A 27103-nucleotide genomic window follows, 5' to 3' on the forward strand; every position below is an offset into this window, starting at 1 on the left:
TAGTCGCCACCCGTTGCTAGCAACCATACTCAAATATGTACTTCTGTGTAAAGTGACAGTCAGGGTCAAGCCATCTAGCTGGTGACCCACGCTTAATAATGGAGCCGTGTCAATTTGAAAATCCAAATTACTTATGTCGTCATGGTTAATGGGTCAAGGTCACTGTCCGTAAGTATTGCATAGCGTATGTGAATATAGCATACTTCCTGGTTGGTCGTACTGTGTCTGTTTCGCTGTCTGTCTGCCTCTCCAATAATGATGCCTATTCCTTTAAAATAGGCTGTTATCGGAGGAAAGAGAACAGCGTTGGTTTAATCTCCTATAGTTGTCCTCCTTTTTACAGTATTTGCAGCAGTAGTAGTAACTCCTACCTTTCGTATTCTTGACTTTCACCTTTCCAACTTCTTCACTTCTAACTACCTCGCTTCCGAATACAGACTTCCAACTTCTTCACATCTAACTGATAACTTGCAAACTTCTATTTCTTACTTACAGTTTCAAACTTCATTACTTCCTACTAATGAAATTAGAAGTTATCTGTAACGAAACCGGAACTCATAATGAAGTTGCCAGTTAGAAGTTACCAGTAACGAAACTGGAACTTATAAAAGCTAGAAATAATGAAGTTGGCACTTAGAAGTATTTACTAGTATGTTAAAAGTAAGGAAGTTAGATGCAGGTAGAACTGATAGTGGAGGTAATAAAGTTGGAAATTAGAAGTTAGAAATAATGAAGTTGGCAGTAATTTAAGAAGTTATGAAACTGGAAGTCAGAGATGTTAAAAGTCCCTCCAGGGTTTCTATACATTACTTGATTTATTATATTCTTACAGCGGTCATGTTATTAAGCTGAAGTACATTGGTACTTCTTGATGGGTCTAATGCAAGAAACGAAGACATATACGCTAACATTTATTAAAATTTAATGTGAAAAAAGTTGCATAACAATGGTACTATTCTATTTGGATAAAAGTAAATTGATAATGCAGCACTGAAATGCTCACTGAAATAGAACTAAATGATGTTGTTCTTTCATGTGAAATGAACATCAATAAAAATAATCATATATGCTAAATGTCAACATAGAATATGTGAATATGGAAGTTACATTGTATTTCAACTTAAATTCTGCACTTATGTTTGCCATTTTACATACAGTACACATAAATATGCGTAAACTTTATTCAGGTGTGTCTATTTCAGACAATTTTTTTTTGATAATACAGCTTTACCAAATATCTCCTGGTGGAAATAAAATGATAATAAACATGTAATGCACTTCCAATCAACAATTTGTAGTTTTGTTTTAAACGAGTCAGTGACTGTAATTTTTACAGTTATTCAATTGTTAAAACACAACTGGTAATCTTTAAATATACAAACACGACATATATACATTTACACATACATAAATGAAAAAAAAATGTACAAAATATGCAACAAATCATAATCTGCTGCTTGTCACTGCTCAGTCTTTAATATAGGGTTCTTGCTTTCTTTGTTTTGGGTTAAACACTATTTATCAACAGTATTTCAATTAACATAACAGGTGTTCCTGGATTCTGTACATGTACTAACTTATTCACTGCAAGTGGCTACAAACATCCCCACATACTGGATTCCATACTAACTTGTACCATTAACTTCATGTAAAACTTACCAAAACGTATCATTTGAAGTTAACATTGTAAACCATGCTTGAATTTTATTTGTATTTATTTTCATATTCAGTTATGTTAGAAAGCACTCCTATTCGCATTTCAAATGAAAAACATCTGTGGGAAACATGCCCTCAAACACCCCCACTGGCCGGGCCTACATGTATACTCTTGTCTAGTTACACTCGGCTTATAAAGTGGCAAAAATAAAAACAAATGACACTTTAAATGACAGCTAGAATGCAAAAACAATACTTGATTTTCACATAACATGAATGCAATTATTTCCTTGACTTTAACAATATCTTTATATGATGCAGCGCTTAAATCTAAAAGTTACAACAGAACACAGAATCTGAATCCATTGACCTTCTACTCATCAATTCCTGGACTACTGAATTTTAGTTTTACTTCCATTAAATCATATAAAACTGACCAAATTTCGAGTGTCTATTATAGAGGCAGAACCTCATTTTCACAAATCACTGATATCAAATTAAAAAGCTACGAAATATAGCAAATGTCCATGTACTTTTGAAAACAAATCTACCCAGTATTTATAATACATGTAGTTATAAAAAAAAGCTGTTTAGCTATTGGCATTTTTAGTGTTTAAAAGTGTGTTGAAAGGAAATGCACCTCTGCTCGGACCACTGGAGCAGAATTATCAAAAGGTACATACATTGGATATTTCCTATTTCCATAAAAATTCTCCAGATATATAAACAAAGGTCCAGTATAACTGAAAAAGAAACAAATTGTCGCATTCTGGTATCCTGCCCTGTAGAAAGCAATTAATTACGTCAACTGGAACCATTTTGCTACAAGAACATGTACAGATGTTCAAGAACATAGGGATACTGACTTTGGTTATGCTAATGGGAATATTTTGGGAAACAAAAATATCAATCTAGTTTTCTCCAACATTTTTCATCAGGCCAATTTTGTCCAAGTTTTTCCTGTATGTTCCAACAGTATGACCTTACAAACTGGCACTACTGGTGAAATATAAATGTCACTGAAATTTCTATATTTGCACTTTAGCAGAAAATTTGCTTTGTCCGAATTTCAGTGATGACTTTACATGTAAAATTACAAAATATCTTCCTAGGCCCTACAAACTCATTAAAATTTGCTGTCAGTCAGTATTAAGAAGTTTCATTCCTAGGAATAAATTCTGTAAAATCTATTACAGGTGCTCAAATAAAGTCCATTACCTAAAATCAAAGTATGTAAAGAAATCCTAGAATAGTCCCTACCCTAATATCAAATATTTATCTGACTAGTTACCCTCACAGTACGTGTACATATTCAAACATACAAGAAAACCACGACATAGCAACCTACTTTTTATACATATTCATTAATTTTCAAAAGTAACAAAAACCAAAAACTTTTGTTTATCAAACATGGCCAACTATCATCTTACAACATCTAAGTCCAGAAAAATGAAATTCAAATTCTAGAACATGCTCATTTTCTTGTAAACTGACCAACTGAATATTATTGTTACTCCCTATTAAAAACCTTGCTTCCTACAAGATTATATGGTTTATTCTTACTTTTTATCCTTAGCTATTATCTGCATGTATACCAGACACAGAAATGCCATTTTTAATTTATGTGTAAAATGTATTCCCTGTTTTTTTTTCTTCAGGTAGTTCTGCACATTTGGATAATTGTTTTTCCTAAAATCCAAATTAGATTTAATCCCAATTTTTCAAAACTTTTGATAACAATTTTAAGAATAGCATTTTTTCTGCTACGAAGATTTTAATGAAACTTTTCAGTCATATATTTACATATGGCCTATAACACGGAGATATAAAATGTATTGGACAGTGTGCTTGATCTTGAGATATTTTCACATGATTAAAGAGATCCGAGCAATTCAAGCTAATTTTAAGACATTTTTTTGGAATTATTTAGTGTGTCAGATGTTTTAATTTAATATTCAAACTTTAGAAATATAGTAACGCTGCCACTGTAATACATTTATTTGCCAGTTTAAATGATTTTCATTTCTGTATGCAGGCTTTATTCTACGTTTTCCAGATAAATGACTTTACCCCAACTACTTCCAGTTCATCAATCGTGCAGAACTACCTTAAAATAAGTAACAGACCAATTTCTGTAATATGGCAGCAATTTCTTTGGTTTTACATCATTTCAACAGGTATTTTAAAATGGACTAGTAGACTTAAATGTTACTCACTTCAAGGTCATGCATATTGGGCGTAATACCAATATCAAACAAAATAAATAACTTTCTTAAAATAATTAACACAAACATGCACATGTTTCCAAAACGTTGATTTCTAAGTTCATGTATATTATTCTCCTTTTATCTGTAATGCTGTACAAAACTTACAAATCGACAAGACAACACAGAAAACAATATATGATACAATGACAGTGTTTTTCGCAAATCATAATTGTATACTCTTGCAATAAAAAAATGTTTGAATCAGTAAATATAGAGTGCAATGTATACCACCTATCTTTAAATGTAACAGGTTCACTTCAGTCTCTAAAATCTTAACAACATGCTGCATTTGAGAAAAGATATTACATAAGACTCAGTTATTTTTTCATCATCTTCAATAAAATCTGTGGTATGGCTGTGGTGTGCCTCCTGTTAACTGTTACCCCTGGACCTTTGTGAAACCTGATCTGCTGTTATGGTACATCACAGTCATATATTGAGCTTAATATTGTATACATTGTTATATGATGTTGAAGTCTGAAATGTGCCAGTTAACAATGAGTAATTCAAGTGTAATTTGTGTAACCTAAACATAAATTTGTTACTATCCATAGCAAGGCATACAGTAAATGTATAGGTACTGTGCCTATTTCAACAGGATTAGATAATGTATTCTTACAATGTGGCACATGCAACAATATAACAGAAAAGTAATCCATAAAATTGTAACACTCATATTTCAGAATATCTAATGCAGTCTCTCTATAATAATCATTTTTATACATGTATGTAGTTTATAACAGTCAATATCATTTCAATGAACATAATAATAATACATGTATTTCTAACATGCAGCCTAGACGTAATATGGTCATTGTTACATATGGTTGTATTTTTAAATTCTCCATAAATCAATGCACAAAAAGGAAAGTACTTTCAGAATTTAATATTCATTAGCATAAGAAATATGGGTGTTAAATATGAATCAAGAAGGTCAAGGGATGGTATTCCACACATAAAAAATTCTATCCGATGAGAAACATATATTGTGGAAAAGATATGAAATCAAATATATGTTACTGGTTAGTACAAAGTTACAACTATGACGCCAAGCCTACTATACAACTTATTTTCAAATTGCGGACAGCATGGTATATTTGAATTAACTACACCGGAACATATTCTGAAATTCTTGAACTCAATCAAATACAGTCATTATTTGGTATAAAACAGCCCCAAAAATCATCAACTTTTTATAATAATTCACTTCACATGGTCCAAACACAAAGTTACAATGTATATCTGGAATCACATTGTCACATTATTTTATACACACAAATTGATTATAAATTATTTCAAAATTTACAAATCAACAATCTTCTAGTCTATAATTAGTGCAAAGTTGATGTTTTATTTCAGGTCATCTTGATTTATCCTCTTTTTTACCCGTAGTAACATTGTCGTCGTCCACTGGTCAAGTCGTGATATTGTATCATAATCTTTTATTGCATCAGTAAAAGCATCGGCATCTTCTTCCTCACACGCTTCTCTTAATTTCTGTAAAAATAAATGTATGTGTATATGTAGGCACAGAACTCAAGATCAAATATATAAATCAAATTTAGTCCTACCAATGCATCTGTATGACACTTGTTTAAAGCAATAATGAGTTATCTGTACTGTTAAAATATTGGGTGGTAATTCATTTCTTCGATGTATGTGTCAAACTACATATCTGCAGTCTCAGTTCGTACACAACATGCGAGACAGAATTCAAGTACTTTTTTTTTCATTTTCTGTCAATGACAATTTTTCTTTTGATCTTCATCTATGCACAGATTATTATATTACAAAGAAACTGTTTTATATAAAGCTGTACAATTTTTGTTGGAGTTAATGCAAAATGGGATCAGAGTCACTTCAGACAATGTATTAAAATCCTATATGTAATAAAAACTAGAATGTGTCTGTAGGACATAGGGTGTGCCCCCCACTGGTACATTTGTCACAAATAAGGGGCAATAATTCAAATGTTTGCAGTTTTAATAGGGTATAGCCTCAACAAACATTTTATGCAAAGGATTCATTATTCTAGGCCCTATACTTTTTGAGCTATGAGCATCACAAACAAAAAATCCTCTATTTTGGCTATTTCAAGGGTCATAACTCTGTAATAAGAGCTAAGATTCTCAAGAAGAATGCCAAGTGTGCAAGTCACATAATGATAAAGACACCAGCAATGTTTCCTGAATTTACATCTAATATTTTTTGAGTTAGGCACATAATTAGGTGAAAAAGTGCATATTTTTACTATTTCAGGGGCCATAACTTTAAACAAGAGGACCATGATGGTCCTGAATCGCTCACCTCTTCCCACATGACCCAGTTTTGAGTATGACGTCGTTTTTTCTATTATTTGACATAGTGACCTAGTTTTTGAGCTCATGTGACCCAGTTTTGAACTTGACCTAGATATTATCAAAATAAAAATTCTGACCAATTTTCATGAAGATCCATTTAAAAATATGGTCTCTAGAGAGGTCACAAGGTTTTTCTATTATTTGACCTGTTGACCTAGTTTTCGAAGGTACGTGACCCTGTTTTGAACTTTACCTAGATATCATCAAGGCGAAAATTCAGATCAATTTTAATGAAGATCCATTGAAAAATATGGCCTCTAGAAAGGTCAAAAGATTTTAATAATTTTAGACCTACTGACCTAGCTTTTGACCGCAGTTGACCCAGTTGAAAACTTGACCTACACATCATCAAGATGAACATTCAGACCAACTTTCATACAGATCCCATTAAAAGTATGGCCTCTAGAGAGGTCACAATGTTTTTTTTATTATTTGACCTACTGACCTAGTTTTATAAGGCACGTGACCCAGTTTCAAACTTGATCTAGATATCATTAAGGTGAACATTCTGACCAATTTTTATGCAGATCCATTCACAAGAATGGCCTCTAGAGAGGTCACAAGGTTTTTCTATTTTTAGAACCACTGACCTAGTTTTTGACCGCACATGACCCTGTTTCGAACTTGACCTAGATACCATCAAGATGAACATTCAGACCAATTTTCATACAGATTCCATGAAAAATATGGCCTTTAGAGAGGTCACAAGGTTTTTCTATTATTTGACCTACTGACCTAGTTTTTGATGGCACGTGACCCACTTTCAAACTTGACCTAGATATCATCAAGATGAACATTCAGACCAACTTTCATACAGATCCCATGAAAATTATGGCCTCTAGAGAGGTCACAAGGTTTTTCTATTATTTGACCTACTGACCTAGTTTTTGATGGCACCTGACCCAGTTTCAAACTTGACCTAGATATCATCAAGATGAACATGCTGACCAATTTTCATGAAGATCTCATGAAATATATGGCCTCTAAAGAGGTAACAAGGGTTTTCTATTTTTAGACCTACTGACTTAGTTTTTGACCGCACCTGACCCAGTTTCAAACTTGACCTAGATATCATCAAGTTGAACATTCTGACCAATTTTTATGGGGATCCATTCACAAGTATGGCCTCTAGAGAGGTCACAAGGTTTTTCTATTTTTAGACCTACTGACCTAGTTTTTGATCGCACATGACCCTGTTTCGAACTTGACCTAGATATTATCAAGATAAACATTCAGGCCAATTTTCATACAGATCCCATGAAAAATATGGCCTTTAGAAAGGTCACAAGGTTTTTCTATTACCTGACCTACTGACCTAGTTTTTGATGGCACGTGACCCACTTTCGAACTTGGCCTAGATATCATCAAGATGAACATTCAGACCAACTTTCATACAGATCCCATGAAAATTATGGCCTCTAGAGAGGTCACAAGGTTTTTCTATTATTTGACCTACTGACCTAGTTTTTGAAAGCACGTGACCCACTTTCGAACCTGACCTAGATATCATTAAGGTGAACGTTCTGACCAATTTTCTTGAAGATCTCAGGAAATATATGGCCTCTAGAGAGGTCACAAGGTTTTTCTATTTTTAGACCAACTGACCTAGTTTTTGACCGCACATGACCCAGTTTCAAACTTGACCTAGATATCATCAAGATGAACATTCAGACCAACTTTCATACAGATCCCATGAAAAATATGGCATCTAGAGAGGTCACAAAGTTTTTCTATTTTTTAAAACTACTGACCTAGTTTTTGAAGGCATGTGGCCCAGTTTCGAACTTGACCTAGATATCATCAAGATGAACATTCAGACCAATTTTCATGAAGATCTTGTGAAATATATGGCCTCTAGAGAGGTCACAAGGTTTTTCTATTTTTAGACCTACTGACCTAGTTTTTGACGGTGCGTCACCCAGTTTCGAACCTGACCTACATAACATCAAGATGAACATTCTGACCAACTTTCATAAAGATCCCATGAAAAATGTGACCTCTAGAGTGGTCACAAGCAAAAGTTTACGGACGGACGGACGGACGACGGACACCGCGCGATTACAAAAGCTCACCTTGTCACTTTGTGACAGGTGAGCTAAAAAAATGGTGGAGCCAGCCAAAAAATTAGAGGTGTGCAAGTTTATATCATGATAAAGACTTATGCAAGTTTTCAACCATTTATATTAAATACTTTCTGAGCTAGGTGCGTCACAAGGTGAAAATGTACATTTTGACTATTTCAGGGGCCAAAACTCTAAAAATAGGGGGTGGACCCAAATGAAAAATAGGATGTGCGCAAGTTCATATCATGATTAAGACTCATGCAAGGTTTCATGAATCTATATCAAATACTTTTTGAGCTAGGTGTGTCACAAGGTGAAAATGTGCATTTTTGACTATTTCAGGGGCTATTACTCTAAAAATAGGGGGTGCAGCCAGATGAAAAATAGGAGGTGCGCAAGTTCATATCATGATAAAGACTCATGCAAGGTTTCATCAATTTATATCAAATACTTTTCGAGCTAGGCGCGTCACAAATCTATATGCCCCCACCACTCATGGGGGGCACAACAAGAGGGTCATGATGACCCTGGATTGCTCACCTGAGTAATATGAGCTACATGTTTCAAATGTCAAACTGATGATAAAATATTAAGAAAGTCAGTAGGTCACATTCATGGTCAATGTAATTCAGTTTTACGATTTGTGTGCAAAACTGTGTAACGGTATGTCATCAAAATTTCAAGGCTGTATCTTAAACAAGAGGACCATGATGGTCCTGAATTGCTCACCTATCCCCACATGACCCAGTGTTCAACTGAGTATGACGTCGTTATTTCTATTATTTGACATAGTGACCTAGTTTTTGAGCACATGTGACCTAGATATCATCAAGATAAAAAATTCTGACCAATTTTCATGAAGATCCATTGAAAAATATGGCCTCTAGAGAGGTCACAAGGTTTTTCTATTATTTGACATAATAACCTAGTTTTTGAAGGCACGTGACCCACTTTTAAACTTGACCTAGATATCATCAAGGTGAACATTCTCACTAATTTTCATGAAGATCTCGTGAAAAATATGGCCTCTAGAGAGGTCACAAGGTTTTTCTATTTTTCGACCTACTGACCTAGTTTTTGACCGCACATGACCCAGTTTCGAACTTGACCTAGATATCTTCAAGTAAACATTCTGACCAATTTTCATGAAGATCCATTGAAAAATATCGCCTCTAGAGAGGTCACAAGGTTTTCCTATTTTTAGACCTACTGACCTAGTTTTTGACTGCACGTGACCCAGTTTCGAACTTGACCTAGATATCATCAAGGTGAACTTTCTGACCAATTTTCATGAAGATCCATTGAGAAATATGGCCTCTAGAGAGGTCACAAGGTTTTTCTATTTTTAGATCTACTGACCTAGATTTTGACCCCACATGACCCAGTTTCAAACTTGTCCTAGATATCATCAAGGTGAACATTCTGACCAATATTCATGAAGATCTCATGAAAAATATGGCCTCTAGAGAGGTCACAAGGTTTTCTATTTTTAGATCTACTGACCTAGTTTTTAACCCCACGTGACCCAGTTTCGAACTTGACCTAGATATCATCAAGATGAACATTCTGACCAATTTTCATGAAGATCCATTGAGAAATATGGCCTCTAGAGAGGTCACAAGGTTTTTCTATTTTTAGACCTAATGACCTAGTTTTTGACCCTACGTGACCCAGTTTCGAACTTGACCTAGATATCATCAAGGTAAACATTCTGACCAATATTCATGAAGTACTAATGAAAACTATGGCCTCTAGAGAGGTCACAAGGTTTTTCTATTTTTAGACCTACTGACCTAGTTTTTAACCCCGCGTGACCCAGTTTCGAACTTGACCTAGATATCATCAAGATGAACATTCTGACCAATTTTCATGAAGATCCAGTGAGAAATATGGCCTCTAGAGAGGTCACAAGGTTTTTCTATTTTTAGACCTACTGACCTAGTTTTTGACCCCACGTGACCCAGTTTCGAACTTGACCTAGATATCATCAAGGTGAACATTCTAACCAATTTTCATGAAGATCTTATGAAAAATATGGCCTCTAGAGAGGTCACAAGGTTTTTCTATTTTTAGACCTACTGACCTAGATTTTGAAGGCACGTGACCCAGTTTCGAACTTGACCTAGATATCATCAAGATGAACATTCTGACCAACTTTCATAAAGATCCCATGAAAAATGTGACCTCTAGAGTGGTCACAAGCAAAAGTTTACGGACGCACGCACACACGGACGGACGGACGACGGACACCGCGCGATCACAAAAGCTCACCTTGTCACTTTGTGACAGGTGAGCTAAAAACAAGATTGTAGGTCAGTAGGTCACAGAAGAAGGTCACAGTCAACTGACATCATTTTACTTGGGGTCATCAGGTAATTGGAAATAGGATCAGATGATTTTTTAAGTATTTTTCCTATATAACTAACATAATAACTAAGTGACCCCAGGGGGGCCTCTTTTAACCCCAGGGGCATAATTTGAACAATTTTGGTAGAGGACTACAAGACAATGCATCATACCAAATATCAAAAGCCTAGGTTGTATGGTTTCAGACAAGAAGATTTTTAAAGCTTTTTCCTATGTAAGTCTATATAAAACTTGGGACTTTGGATACACGACGGACATCAAGCGGTCACAATAGCTCACCTTGTCGCTTCGTGACAGATGAGCTAAAAAATACACGTTATAGTAAACACATGACATTTTCAACAGGACAATCCTTGTTTTCAATACTTATTTCAAACTTTGCATGAAGTGGAAATTAATAAACTTATTTGGTCACTAATCATTTCAATAGTTAAAACATAAATTTGGATCTGGCGACAAAAATCATAACCAATCATTTAATGACAATGAAACATGGCATACCGTTAATAATTTACATTCTCTAGAATCAGAGAATTGTGGAAAAAGATCCTCGTATTTTTTAAGAGCCTGTTCTGCGTTAAGTGTGTCTACACAAAGATGACAAACAGCAGCTCGGAAAAAATGATCTTTGGCACTGTATTTCAATAATGAATTGTCCATACATGACATTGCAACCTGAAATAAGAAAGATATATACTAAATCAAAAAGTAAAGTTTGTGCCTTTGCGCAAGTGTGTATGTGTGTTCGGGTTTAACGTCTTTTTCAACAATTTTTCAGTCATATAAAGGATGGTGTCTACTTGTAGCAGTGAGCACAATGCCCAACTTTATAGTGCTGCCTCACTGGAATATCATGCCATAGACACATGGCATGATACCCCACCCAGTCACATTATACTGACACCGGGCTGACCAGTCCTAGCACTATCCTCTTTATGCTGAGCGCCAAGCGAGGAAGCTACTAGTACCATTTTTTACGTCTTTGGTAAGACGCGGCCGGGGATCGAACCGATGACCTCCCGCACTCGAAGTGGATGCTCTACCACTAGGCTACTGAGGCAGTTGAAAGTATAGTACAAAATAAGATTTTGACGGTTTAACAGATCTGACTTGTCTGTCAAAGGCTGTAGAGAAACTTCAAAGGAGATTCATTCTACAGTCTAGCTATTGTCAAATAAAAACACTATTGTCAAGTTGAACATCTGCAATTACGTAAATGATGAGAGATTATGCTAAAGAATAAAATGACTTTAAATATTCATAACACATCATCACTAACTGCATTCCCCCTAGAAACTTAATTAGTTAGTAAATTATCTCCATTTATGTGAAAATAAGAATAATTTGAAGATGATGGATATCACCAGGAGTTCAAAGTTCTACCCTACACCCCTATAATAGTATCATTTATTGCACATACCGGTATATTAAATTTTATATAATAGCTCGATCACATTTCTCTAACTAAATATATTTATACAGGCTGATCACACTTCCCTCTCTAACTGTACTTAACTCTTCAAACCAGTTTGTATAACTGACCATATCTCTCTTAAGTGTGCTCATCTCTTCATATATTTGTATAAATTAATCATGCCTGTAACTTAACTTATCTCTTCATACATTTTTATAAATTAATCCTGTCTGTATTAAACTACGCTTACCTCTCCCACTGGCACCAGACCAGAAAGAAAATACCTCTGTACATGTTATACCCTACCCCTAGGTATTCTATAAGAACCATGGTCATGAACGAGAAAATATACTGACCCATTTCAATCGTACATTTCATATCTAAAAAGCACAGTTTGGCAAATGTGTACTATGGATATTGAACAAGTGGTAATTTATCTTCAATTGTGTACCAGTCACATTTCTTCAATATTTCTTATCTTAGAGAAACAACGCATAGTTTATAGTTTTTTCAACGTTACACAAAAAACTTGGTTGAACTTCCCTAGTGAAGTTCCGGTCTAGATTACAAAACCATTCTGATTGGCTGATGTGAAAATGTATGTCAGTTGTCGTTTAACTACACGTGTACGCTTATATGTGTATATGCAACATATATATGCAATATGAGTTAAATAAACAGTACAGATGAATACCAATGAATGACTTCAAATTCAAAATCATAACCAAGATGAATATCATTCATCATTTCAAGTTTTATCGTAAAACTGTGAATATTTTGCGTTCTGTTTTTGTTTGTTTACATTTTGCCAAACATGTGCACACTACTGTGACCTCTAGGCCGGATGATCATTAGGGAAGTTCACACAAGTTTGTTCTGTAACGTTGACGAATGCATAAATCATGTAGAGTATCTTTGTAATATGAAATATTGTGACAATGTGACTGGTGCACAAAGGAAGCTAAATTACCGCTTGTTCTATATGCTAGGTTCCCATTCAACAAACTACGCGTTTTAGGTGAGAAATGTACGATTGAAATGGGTAAGGGCACTTTCCCGTTCATGACCATGGTTCTTATAGAATACCTAGGGGTAGGGTATAACACGTACAGAGGCATTTTCTTTCTGGTCTGGTGCCAGTGACCTCTCCATATATTAGTATAATCTGATATATCTAACTGAATGCTCACCTCTTCATATATTTGTATAGCCTGATCATATCTCTCCAACTGTGCAGCATACTGGGCAACCTTTAGTGAGCATTTGTTAGCTGAACTGAAATAAAAACAAACATATACTTATTACAAGATGAAAGTTTCAAAAATCTATGAAAAATATCTACAAGGTAAAATGCTTTCTTGTAAGACTCTCAAAAATTTGAGAGGACAATATATTATGCTTATGGTGCATTTAAAATATTTTTACTGGTAAAGTTATTAGCATTTTAGATATAAATAAATATAAATAATACCTTTGGATTTTTAAAAGTTTTATGACTTTTAGCAAAACTTCTGGCTACCATGTGTGCATGATCACATTTACATTTGCTCATTCAATTAAATGATAACTATTAAGAGTTAGAAGCATTCTATAAGCCACATTAAATGTGGGCTTCAAAAGATCAGATTTCGAATTACAATATGTTTTTTTTAAAAAGCAGTTTCATATTCACTTATCTTCTTCAAGACTTACAATTAGTGTTAACTTTTAGTCATGACTTTTTCTTTAAAAAAACTTCAAAATTACTGTTTACAGTTATGTTTTGTCATTCCTTGGCAGAGTACCGAGAAAAGAAATTTCAAACCTGTTTGATTCTTCTCCCTTGTAATAATCAGCGGCTTGCTGGTAACTAGATATAGCTTTATCCATGTCTGCCATTTCAGACTCGTAAATTTCTGCTATAGTTACATGATGCTTTGCTGCTATTGTAAATCTACCCTGTAAAATATACACAGTATTTCAGCTTCCCATATATACTAAATATAGCACAAAAACAGTTTCTTTCATCTTGTAAACTACTGTAGACCATATTCAGTCTGCTGGCGACAAGTGATTCTGCCTTTGCAACCAGTGCAGACCAAGACCAGCCTGCACATCTGTGCAGGCTGATCTTGATCTGCACTGTTTGCTATTCAGCCAATAAATTTTCAGTGAACATCCCTTCGAATAATAAATGGTACTGTCCAAATTGTATGATGTACCTGTCCATTTTAAACAAGAGCTCGTAGAACACGAAATGCTCCCTTGATGCATTCAGTAACTGCACAAGAAACAGAAATTATTTGGTCACTATGCAAAGGGCGTTCGATGTACTGACCTCAAATCAATAATTGTGGGTCATTTACCAGTCATAAGTGACTTCCGTATCAAATGTGGTCTTAGAACAAAGCATTCTCTAGTTACTCGGCCAAAAAGTTCTAGTGTTCTGGATCAATGTGACCTTGACCTCAATATCAATGGGGTCATCTGCTGGTCATGATCAACCTCCCTACTAAGTTTTGTGATCCTAGGCCCAACTGTGACCTTGATCTTTGATCTACTGACCTCAAAATCAATAGGGGTCATCTGCTGGTCATGACCAACCTCCCTATAAAGTTTCATGATCCTAGGCCCAAGCATTCTTGAGTTATCATGCTGAAACTGTTTAACTGTCCCATGTCACTGTGACCTTGACCTTTGACCTACAGATCTCAGAATCAATAGGGCTTATCTGCTGGTCATGACCAACATCCCCATTAACTTTCATGATCCTAGGCCAAAGCGTTCTTGAGTTATCATCTGGAAGCCAATTGGTATACATACTGACCGACCAACATCTGCAAAATAATATACCCCTCCTTCTTTGAAGGGGTGGGAGGGGCATAAAAATTAGCAGGGTAAAGGTTAACTCATCAGGAATCTGTCTTATGGAATTTCATCCTTTTCTAAATCTCCATTGTTTACTTTTTGTATAACACCATTTTTTTTTTACAGTATTTCAGATATGTAAAGATTGTCAGTCAACCTGATCAGTGATACTGCATTCTCTCCACAACTAACCTGATCTTTGCAAGTGACTCACACCTGTCCTACATGAATCAGAGGTCAAGGACAGGTTAAATCAAATTGTTAAATGGCTATGAGGATCAAATTCTCCTGAAGCATGCATTTAGTACTAAGCTAACTTGATGGTCATAAACAAACTTACATATTTAAGCTGAAATGATTCCAAAAATTTACAAAGAGATGTTTATCTTTACAGATAAAGTAATTTTTATGTATTGAAACATGTACATACCATATCTGTGTATATTTCAATAGCCTTGCCAAGACAGTCTACAGACTCTGTAACAAGACAAAATATGAAAGCAAATTAAAGCTTACAATGTAATTATAGAAATAAAAGAGAAACTGGCTGAAATCTCTAAATTCCTAAGGCAACTAATTGTAGTATAACTTAATCATAAGTGTTTTCAAATAAAGGACCAAGTGTCAGTACATGCATGCTTTGATAAAAAAAATCTGTAAAAAAGATCCTTTGGAAGCACAGCATGCTACCAAGCACAATAATAGCAGACAGTTTGATTCTGTTCATGAGGTAATGAAATGTGCAACACCTTTCATGCCACCAAGCACCTGCATAAGCGGAACTCTATTACTCATATGTTGAATGGATACCATGATCCCAAAGGACCAGATATATAACAACATTGAAACCAACTATTGGGAGACTTCTTACAGTTGCCACATGGCACTTAAAGATTGCCGTTGTGATAATCTATAAAATCTGTAAGAAGATCCTTTGGAAGCACTGATGATAGAGTGCAACCAAGCAGAATAATAGCAGACCCAGTTTGATTGATTCTGTTCATGAGAGGTAAATGAAATGTGCAACACCTCTCATACTCCCTAGCACTGGCTTAAGCTGAACTCTATTACACATCTAATTATCGACTCTTATATTTCTGCATAAATTATTCTGAAATCACATACCTAAAAATTTTTTACATCTAACATTAACTGAAAATAAGTTTAATCGATTTCCATTAAATTCCATTATACATGTCTTTATATGACTGCCTGCTGCATAATGCTTAAAATTCATATATTGAGAAACTATATTGTAACATGCTTGAAATTGTTCCAACATTTTTCTTTTTGATATGAAAAAGAAATTTGTCTTTGCTGTGATGGGCCATTAGTACCTAATATTAAAGAACTATATGATGTGGAATCATTCCATTTTGTTGGTACGACATTTCCATGGCTTGGCTAAAATGGGTATTTTGTGAGGACATGAATTCAAGGAATATAACTTTTGAACATAAAAAGAATAAGAATTCATTTGTTCACAGGGACTTAATTTTGTTGATTGGAGCAATCATGAAGTCCATTAAAATTAGTTCACCACAAATATTAACAATGTCACAGTAGCTCATCATAAAATTGCAAAGTAAAATACCTTGAGGATCTGCCTTTTTGTACGCACTTCCAGCATCAACATAGTGAGTGGCTGCTTCATGTTTACTGCCAAGTTGTAACTGTAATTCTGCTGCCCTACAGAAACACTGGCCAGCTCCTGAAAGCATGAAAATCATGTGTACTATTGAACTAAAGATGCATGGTAATCAGGTTTCAGTACATATTTTCCACAGGTACAAACATTAAGGTACTAATGTGTGGATAACAGATTGCTGAAAACAAGCATGTGTAGAAAAATTATCAGTCAAGGAAAGAATAAAATAAAATTATTTCATACATGACCGCTATTTGTGTTCATTTTTTAGTTTAATGACACTGACGCAACTACAGGTCATAAACAAGAGCTGTCCGTAAGACAGCCAAGCTCGACTATTCGAAATATTGTCCCAGAAGCAGGAAAATATTACCCAAAAAGGTTAATTATCAAAAGAGTTTTAAGTTCAAAAGGGAGCATAATTTGACCAAAATGCATACCAGTTATGGGACTTGCTGCTATCAACTAGTTTTATAACCCTGAAGGCACATGTGAAGTTTCAATTCAATATCTGCATTAGTTTTGGAGATAGAAACTTGCATGTTAAACTTTAACCAGATTTTTCGAAGTCCAAAAGGGGGTATAATTTGCCCAAAATACATGCCAGAGTTATGGGACTTGACCCAGTGAGGATGGTAATTGATCTAGAAAAAGAAAAAATAAGTTTCAAATCTATATGCCTTTTAGTAATTGCTGTATGTACTTGCACGCAAAACTTTAACCAGGATTTTCTAAGTCCAAAAAGGGGAATAATTTGCTCAAAATACATGTAAGAGTTATGGGACTTGATCCAGTAAGGTAAGTAATTGATCTAGAAAAAGAAAAAATAAGTTTCAAATCTATATGCCTTTTAGTAATAGCTGTACATGTATGTACTTGCACGCAAAACTTTAACCAGAATTTGCTAAGTCCAAAAGGGGGCATAATTTGGCCAAAATGAAGGTCAGAGTTATGGGACTTGCTGCTATTAACTGGTTTTATAACCCCGAAGACACATGTGAAGTTTCAAATCAATATCTGCATTAGTTTTGGAGATAGTAACTTGCATGTAAAACTTTAACCAAAATTTTCTAAGTCTAAAAGGGGGAATAATTTGCTCAAAATACATGTCAGAGTTATGGGACTTGACCCAGTGAGGTTGGTAATTGATCTAGAAAAAGAAGAAATAAGTTTCAAATCTATATGCCTTTTAGAAATAGCTGTATGTACTTGCATGCAAAACTTTAACCAGAATTTTCTAAGTCCAAAAGGGGGCATAATTTGGCCAAAATGAAGGTCAGAGTTATTAGACTTGCTGCTATCAACTAGTTTTATAACCCCAAAGACACGTGTGAAGTTTCAAATCAATATCTGCATTAGTTTTGGAGATAGTAACTTGCATGTAAAACTTTAACCAAAATTTTCTAAGTCCAAAAGGGGGCATAATTTGCTCAAAATACATGTCAGAGTTATGGGACTTGACCCAGAGAGGTTGGTAATTGACCTAGAAAAAGAATAAATAAGTTTCAAAGCTATATGCCTTTAATTGATGGCTGTATGTACTTGCATGCAAAAACTTAACCAAGGTGTGACGCCGACGCCAGGGTGAGTAGAATAGCTAGACTATTCTTCGAATAGTCAAGCTAAAAATATGATTTTCTAGCTTTTCATTGCATGGGAAGACCCCCAGGTGCCCAATCATGCATTAGTCCAGTTACAGACAGACACAAAGTAGACCGATTGACTTTCCATAAGCCAGTTGGACGGATTCCTCACCTGAAATAATTCTGCTCCTCAAGCAAGGTTTTGAACCCACAGCCGTAAGAGGGTCAGGTGATTTGAATTAAAACTGAAACTGAATAATTTGATTAAACGCCTATTTCTATACAATGCCATATTCAATGGCAATGTATATAATAATAATAATAATAACAAGCAAATTCGATGAATTGGTATCCTCCGCCGAATGGGTTTGTGGTGAAGAATGGCAAAAAAATATATCCAGCAAAAAGTTAAGGATGCTACTAAGAAGCACATAATTTCATTAGTCAAAATCAATTTAACAGAAAACAAATGTTTAATTAAAGAGTACATAATAAATGTATGATACTTTGATCCTGACTAAAGAATTTATTTTGAATGGTATATGTTTACTGTAATAAGCTTAGCTTTTAAAATTAAATGCAGTTAATTGAAATGTGAGCTTGAAGTTTAGGTGGAACGAAATATTGTCTTTGAGTGGTTTGGCACAAAGCGTTGCTGTTTAACATGTACATTTGAACTAAAAAGAACAGATGTCCTTAAGAGAACACAATCAAGTAGGATATCTTGAACATGGCTGGGGGCAAGATTGGTGCAGTTACAGGATGCATGATCGGTAGTGGGCATGACTGTGTGGAGGAGCGAGGTGGGAGAATGGTACAACTTGCATGTTGATAAATATTCATGGAAGGTTTGAAAAAAATCTAAAATAAGGAATGAAAAAAAAAACACTTTTTTTTGGGGGGGGGGGGGGGAGGGGGGGAAGGGGTGTGGACCAAGGCAAATGGGTGACCAGGCATGGATGCACAACTTCACATGTTTATAATAAATGTTCATGGAAAAGAATGAAAGAAATTTAATGAAATTCTACCAAATGGTAAGTTTGTTATGTACAAATATGTGGATTTTTAAACAATTAAAGGGCAATAACTCTGAAGTTACGAAAGAAATCCAAACGAAATTGTGTGTGCACAATCACATTATGGTGCTCTAAATTCTACATAAGTTTCATAGTTCAAGGTGAAATATATCAAAAGTTATGATGCAGAAATTGCCATATTTAGAGTATCCTATATAGTTAACATTAGAAACTTCTAAGGGCCATAACTCAGGTGTTACTTGGGCAATCTGACTGAAACTTGATGGGCCGCAAAAACTCATTGTGGTGAACATGTATATGAAGTTTTATATAAATATTCCCAACCACTCCTAGATATGGCTCCTGACGGATGGAAAGACAGACGGACAATGCCAAAACTATATCCCTCCGACTTTCGTCGGGGGATAATAATGATGATAATAATTTTATTTTTAAAAACAAACAATCATGACATGAACGCACCCTGCCCCCTGAGGCCATTTTACCCCTATTACTGAATACAAGTGCTTAAAGCCTTACATGGTACGCCCAGACAGGCTGCATATAGAGGTTCAAACCCCCTGGTTAATGGTGCCATCACTTGTCATTTCAAAAAAGAAATACCACACACTACCCTACCCATAGTGCCTGTACCAACAAGTACATTTAATTTAACAATATAAGTGTTGAAATGTAAAAACTTACAAAAATTTAAAAACTATCACCTGCTGTTATCGCATAATATCGCTCACCTAACCTATTGACCTAAAGATCATCAAGATTAACATTCTGACCAAGTTTCATTAAGATATGGTCATAAATGTGGCCTCTAGTGTTAAATAGCTATTCCTTTGATTTGACCCGGCGACCTAGTTTTTGACCCCCACATGACCCAGATTCAAACTTGACCTAAAGATCACCAAGATTAACATTCTGACTAAGTTTCATGAAGATACAGTCATAAATGTGGCCTCTAGAGTGTTAACAAGCTTTTCCTTTGAACTGACCTAGTGACCTAGTTTTTGACCCCACCTGACCAAGATTTGAACTTGACCTATAGATAATCAAACTTAACGTTCTGACCAAGTTTCATTAAGATATGGTCATAAATGTGGCCTCTACAGTGTAAAGTAGCTTTTCCTTTGATTTGACCCTGTGACCTAGTTTTTGACCCCACATGACCCAGATTCGAACCTGACCTAAAGATCATCAAGATTAACATTCTGACTAATTTTCATGAAGATACAGTCATAAATGTGGCCTCTACAGTGTTAACAAGCTTTTCCTTTGAAATGACCTAGTGACCTAGTTTTTGATCCCACATGACCAAGATTTGAACTTGACCTATAGATAATCAAGATTAACATTCTGACCAAGTTTCATGAAGATACAATCTTAAATGTGGCCTCTACAGTGTTAACAAGTTTTTCCTTTGATTTGACCTGGTGACCTAGTTTTTGACTGCGGATGACCCAATATCAAGACTTTATTGAGGGTAACATTCTGACCAAGTTTTATTAAGATTGGGCCCAAATTGTGACCTCTAGAGTGTTAACAAGCCTTTCCTTTGATTTGACCTGGTGACCTAGTTTTTGACCCCAGATGACCCAATATCAAATTCATCCAAGATTTTATTGAGGGTAACATTCTGACCAAGTTTCATTAAGATTGGGCCAAATATGTGACCTCTAGAGTGTTAACAAGCTTTTCCTTTGATCTGACCTGGTGACCTAGTTTTTGATCCCAGATGACCCAATATCTAACTCGTCCAAGATTTTATTGAGGGTAACATTCTGACCAAGTTTCATTAAGATTGGGCCAAAATTGTGACCTCTAGAGTGTTAACAAGCTTTTCCTTTGATTTGACCTGGTGACCTAGTTTTTGACCCCAGATGACCCAATATCGAACTAGTCCAAGATTTTATTGAGGGTAATATTCTGACCAAGTTTCATTAAGATTGGGCCAAAATTGTGACCTCTAGAGTGTTAACAGTCAAATTGTTGACGCCGACGATGGACACAGGGCGATCACAAAAGCTCACCTTCAGCACTTTGTGCTCAGGTGAGTTAAAAACAATTATCAAAAAATTTAAAACAATGCCACGAAGTCTCTGAAATACAGTGTCTTTTTTGAATATATCAAGTGATTTACTTTTGCGTAGTTCTAACGGCAGTTCACAGTTTTAGACCAATAGTACAGAAACTTCTATCATCAAATGTTTTACACTTGTTGTATGGAACAACATAATGACATTCAGAATTTGATGATCTCAAACCTTGTCTACTAGGAACATACTCTGTAAGCAATTCTGTTAAATACATAGGTGCTCTGCCAATGTGACAGCTATACATGAAAGAAAGTATCTTAAACTCAATCCTTGCTTTCACCGGCAACCAATACAATGCTTGTTTAGAACTGTCAAATTTCCTCCTGTTAAGGACAAGTTTAGCGTACATGTTTTGAATACGTTGCATCTTACGCATCTCACCATTAGCTACACCATACAGTATAACATTGCAGTAATCCAGATGTGAAATAACTAGAGACAAAAGTGACACAAAACTAAAATTTCAGTGGCTGCTTTTGTTAGATATTTTTGGATGTTCTTAATTCGTAGGTAATATAACATGGCTGTTCGGCATTTGCGATTTACATGATCTCTTAAGTTCAAGATTTCCTCAAAAAATGCACCAAGATATCCTGCCAACCTAAACCACCCAGTCATAGAGGCCTGGTATTTGTTTCCTTTTGAATGTTTTCAGTGCACTTTTCTTTATTTTTTCCTACTGATATCCAGATGATTCTGTACTAACATATTTGTGTATCACTAATATGTCCATACCAGCACTAAAATGATACTGTGGTGAACAAAGATTTACTGGAACTAACGGTTAAAGAATGTCAATTTATTCTACAGGGGTTCAAGTTTACAGGCTATTGTGATACTTCAATAGTGTGCATGCAGGTCTAACGTATCTAAGACAAACAAGAGTATCAATAACCGTCCATCTTTTTTTTGAAACTTGTCTATACAGTGTGGTTTCCAATTTAAGGAGGGAAAGTCATTCTTACCTGGCCACTTTTTTGCCATCTTGAATGCATTTGCAGCCCTCACAAACAACTCTGCAGCCTCTTCGACTTTGCTAGACCCTCTGCAATAACAGAAGATAACTGGTTTATCATTTCTTGACTACAGATTTCATATTTAGCTTCTAGTATTATCCACCAATGAGGTAAAACTGGCAAGGAGAAAATACAGCAACAAGCAGTCTCTCAACCATTTGAAGTTGGACATGAACTACTGAAACAACTGATACAATTAAGTCACAAAATCTTTCACGAACAGGCAATACGTACAAGCCAGACATTCAAACAGTTGTGAAACAAGTCCACAGGATTATTCAACCATTTTCAAAATTTCTTCTTTTTTCACTAGATTCTTTTGGATTACATGAATTTTCAAATTTGCAATTTAAGCAGTTTTTAAATGATTGAAGCAGTATGCCTAACTCCTGTTCTATGTATCTGGATATCAACTGACAAACCTATGTGAACTCACGAATGATCTAAAGATAATACCAATGTCCAAATAAGAAAATATTTACTGAAACCTGAATTACGTTCTATATCAATTCAAAATTAACAGAAAGGGTATTTTTTAATAAAATACACATGAATAATAGGTTAAGTACCAAATATCATATTCATAGAGACATCTTTCAATCACTAGATAGATGCCCACAGGCAACATGTCGAGCCCGCCAACTGTCAAAAGGACTTGGAGTTGCATGTGACACACTGTCTCATTGAAGCAAACATTTATGCCAAACAAAAAAAAGATTGCTTTATGCATGGCAAAGTTACAGCCTGGACAAGCTATGACCTTTGAACCCAAAGTGTGACCTTGACCTTTGAGATAGGGACCCGAGGTTTGTGCATGACACTCTGTCTCATAAAGGTGAATATTTATGCCAAAGAAAAAAAATACTGCTCCACATTTATCAAAGTTATGGCCTGGACAAGCTCTAAAATGACCTGTGATCCCTAATTGTGACCTTGACCTTTGAGATAGGAACCTGTGGTTTGCACATGACACTCCGTTTCATTGAGTTAAACATTCAAGCCAAATATAAACAAGATTCCTCAATGCATGTCATAGTTATGGGCCGGACAAGATCTGACATGACCTCTGACCTCCAACTGTGACCTTGACCTTTGAGATAGGAACCTGGGGTTTGCGCACGACACTCCATCTCACTGAGGTTAACATTCTTGCCAAATATAAATAAGATTGCTCCATGCATGTCAAAGTTATGGTCCGGACAAAAAAATCTGGATGCACGCACGCACATACACCGGACAGCCATTTGGACGACTATGTCTTTCCTTCTGCAAGCGGGCTTGACAATAAAATTAATAAAGTTTATAAATATTAAAGTATTAGCTAGTAACTTTTTCAGAAAATAGTTAAAGCTTCGGCATACAGTCAGGCTTTGCTATTAGTGCAGAGCAGGCAATCCTGCGCAAATAACAAATGTAATCATTTATTCACGTTTTAATCGAAGTCATAAATAATATTTGTAATTGTATGGTTATAATGGCTGAATAAAATTTAATGTAATCACTTGTAAAGAAAAAAACTGAATTATCCATTCTTATTCTTTCCTGTGTTGCTTTGATCAAAGTATGACATTTATTAATGTATGTACAGGGTGTCCGAAAAGAAAGGTAACACTTTTAACATTTTCATAACTTTGCTTCATCCAGGGCTATTTTTATCAAATTTATATCAATTTAAGGGTCTTAAATGGAAGTTTTTACTGCTTGTTAAAATGACGCACTAAAATTAACGTCGCTTCAACGCCATGACATCATCCAAAATAGACATTATTTTCAAGATGATGTCAGATCAATGCATTTTCATCGTCAAGCATAATTATGAAACAAAATGTGTAACGGACGTTCAGCGAAAGTTTAAATATCATTTTAAATGTTTTAAGAATACAAATGTAAGCAGGAAACATGTCTACAAGATCGTACATAAATTTGAGTAACTTTGGTTAGTAGCGGATGCTCCAAAAGCAGGTCGGCTAAGGTCCAGCAGGAGCAACGAAAATGTTTGCTTCAGGAAATAGCCCAGAAAAGTCGGTGAGACATTCTTCTTCAGAGACCAGAATTCCTAAAACTTGTGTTCATGACATAATAAGGAATGGCCTTAAACTTTTTCCTTACAAAATTCAGATTATGCAGAGTTTAAATATCACAGATCAGGTTCAAAGACTTGATTTTTGTCACTGGGCAGTTGACGTTGCCGACAATTACGCGGACGCATTTCAGGATGTTTGGTTTACAGACGAGTTGAGTTTCCTGCTGTCTGGACATGTATGCAAACAAAACATAAACGTGACCTTTACACGCTTAATTGATTTGTTTATCGCCAACACGCATACGCGGTATATTGATCTACAGGTGTGCACTACTGAACGTACAGAAGTTTAAAGCAACAATTATCATCACTTTATCCTTGATCATTTAATCGCCATTAATTACGAAACAAACAAATTAATTAAACACAATTCCTTCTGATCAGATCTCTATCCTCTATTTAAGAGTCCGCTCTATTATAATTATATAGCACAGAATGAGGAAGAAGCCCTGTTGTCATTGATATACATGTAACATTAACTTGTACACGCTCCTTTGACTTTTCAAAAATTATCTTACCTTAAATAATTTCCATAGATCCACGTAACTGGATTATTTTACTCTGAACTTTAGAAACATATCACTGACACTTTCTGTGACTAAAATAACTGAACTGAAAGTTACACAAATTTCTGACAACTGCAGCAGAAACTGGGATAAACATGATTGACAACTTTTTCTTTTGATGTGTGCTCACAACATGGCTACATTAGTATTATATTATTGTGATTTGAATACATTTTAAAAATGTTCTCATGACAATGTTTTAAGGATATTATTTTTGTAACATTACTTCTGTAATATTATTGATCATTATACTCATATATTATTGTAATGTATTATAAGTCATGTCACATACTAAAATGGTATTTTCAGTAACATTTGAATACAAACAGCTAAAGACATGCATGTATAATTATTCAAAGCCTATGATAAACATGAATAATGATAATTGAAAAATAAAGTGTGTTTAAGTGTTTCATAAAAAAAAAAAAGATAATATAGTTATAAATACCCTGTTTTATGTTTTTGTTGAAATGCGAAAACGCGTGCGAATAATGCACACACCAAGTTTGTCTATTAACTTTTTTCATGAAAAAAAGGTGGCTATTAATTTATAATGCCCAGGGCTAGCACTGATTATAATGCTTAAGCAAAATTGCCAAATAATTTTGATTTTGAAAATTTGATAAAAGAAAGATAATTTTCTATATTTGAAATAAATTTGCGCATTCTAAAAAGAGAGTTTTAATTACTCTTCCATTGATTTTTATTGCTTAAGCTAATTTGAGTCTTTCAAACGAGAGACAATGTTTAGATCGAGAGATTGTTTCTCAATCTAGGGGAAGTCTCCGACCTGTTAAAGTGCAAAAGGACCAATTTCGCGACAACTTAAGCTAAATGAGTAAGGTACATTAAGAGCTCTGGTAATATATGATTTCAGAGTAATTTACCTTACCTTCCACTTTCATAAATTACAATCAGGAGCTCTAATATAGAATCTAGTTGAAAGACATACTAAAAAATCAAGCAAAATAAAAATTTATGTACCCAAACATTGATCCAAAGAATCCTTTAGATGATTTTAGCTTTTTCTCAGCCTCCTCTACAAACTGGTTTGCCTTCTGCTCTTGGTCAGCCATTTTTGAAGTTTTACGTGTCTAGAATGACATAAAATTCTGAAAATATTGATGAGTTCGTCACCACCTTATTTACAAATCACGGCACATGCGCTTTTCGTACTTCCGTGTTTAAAGTTCATGAATTGTAATTACAACGGAGACCGTTCAAAATTTCCGCAAAACTTCCGGTCAAGTTTTATAACAAACTTTTCAACAACATCGAGCATTTCTCTGAAATATGCCAGCAGATGGAGAATGGAGATTCCTCGATTTATTTGTAATAGTTATTACCTCATAACTGACTTAATTTCATATAGCATTATTGGACAGGTCGTCGAAATTTGTATCACCCTTGTAATGACACAGTAATTCGGATAATCTTTTCTTTAGACTATTCATGAACAAAATAATGTCCTGTTAACAGTTCGCAGGCATGCCAACACATAGTTCTGGCTACTATGACTTAAATTATACTATTTTTATCTTGTGATGATCATATCCACATGTTATAATAGCCGATGTGGAGATGAACTGATCAGATACTGTCCAACACGTTCTTTCCGAGGACAGTAAGGTATTGGAATCTCCTCCCCATCACCACAGTATCTGCAGAGATCCTGGAAGGCTTCAGGTCACTCCTTGCAGGGTAACCTGACACACTCCTTCACAGACATGACAGCAGCTGTATATAGTTTTAAAACAGTTTTTATCATTTTTAGCTCACCTGAGCAGGAGTTTTTGTGATCGCTCGATGACCAGCGTCTGTCTGTCATCCGTCGTCTGTCGTCTGTCAACATTTAGCTTGTGTATGCGATAGAGGCTGTTTTTTTCAACTGATCTTCATGAAATTTTGTCAGAATGATTACCTTGATGAAATCTAGGCCAAGCTCGAAAATGGGTCATCAGGGTTCAAAAACTAGGTCACTAGGTCAAATCAAAGGAAAACCTTGTGTATGCGATAGAGGCTGTAGTTTTCAATTGATTTTCATGAAATTTGGTCAGAATGATTGTCTTGATGAAATCTAGGCTGAGTTTGAATATCGGTCATCTGGGG

General features: G+C 35.1%; 1 protein-coding gene across 1 annotated transcript; it reads right to left on the reverse strand.

The window, feature by feature from the left end:
• Positions 1 to 898: 898 nt before the first annotated feature.
• Positions 899 to 26174, reverse strand: LOC123545225 (alpha-soluble NSF attachment protein-like). The gene is made up of 8 exons (XM_053521053.1): positions 25979 to 26174; positions 22295 to 22374; positions 16569 to 16685; positions 15405 to 15451; positions 13932 to 14065; positions 13318 to 13402; positions 11215 to 11388; positions 899 to 5420 (listed from the first exon to the last, which is right to left on the reverse strand). The coding sequence occupies exons 1-8, from the start codon at positions 26068 to 26070 to the stop codon at positions 5274 to 5276; spliced, it is 876 nt and encodes a 291-aa protein (XP_053377028.1). The 5' UTR covers positions 26071 to 26174; the 3' UTR covers positions 899 to 5273.
• Between the last annotated feature and the right edge of the window lie 929 nt (positions 26175 to 27103).

Source organism: Mercenaria mercenaria, chromosome 1 (assembly GCF_021730395.1).
Source record: "Mercenaria mercenaria strain notata chromosome 1, MADL_Memer_1, whole genome shotgun sequence".
Taxonomy (NCBI): Eukaryota; Metazoa; Mollusca; class Bivalvia; order Venerida; family Veneridae; genus Mercenaria; species Mercenaria mercenaria.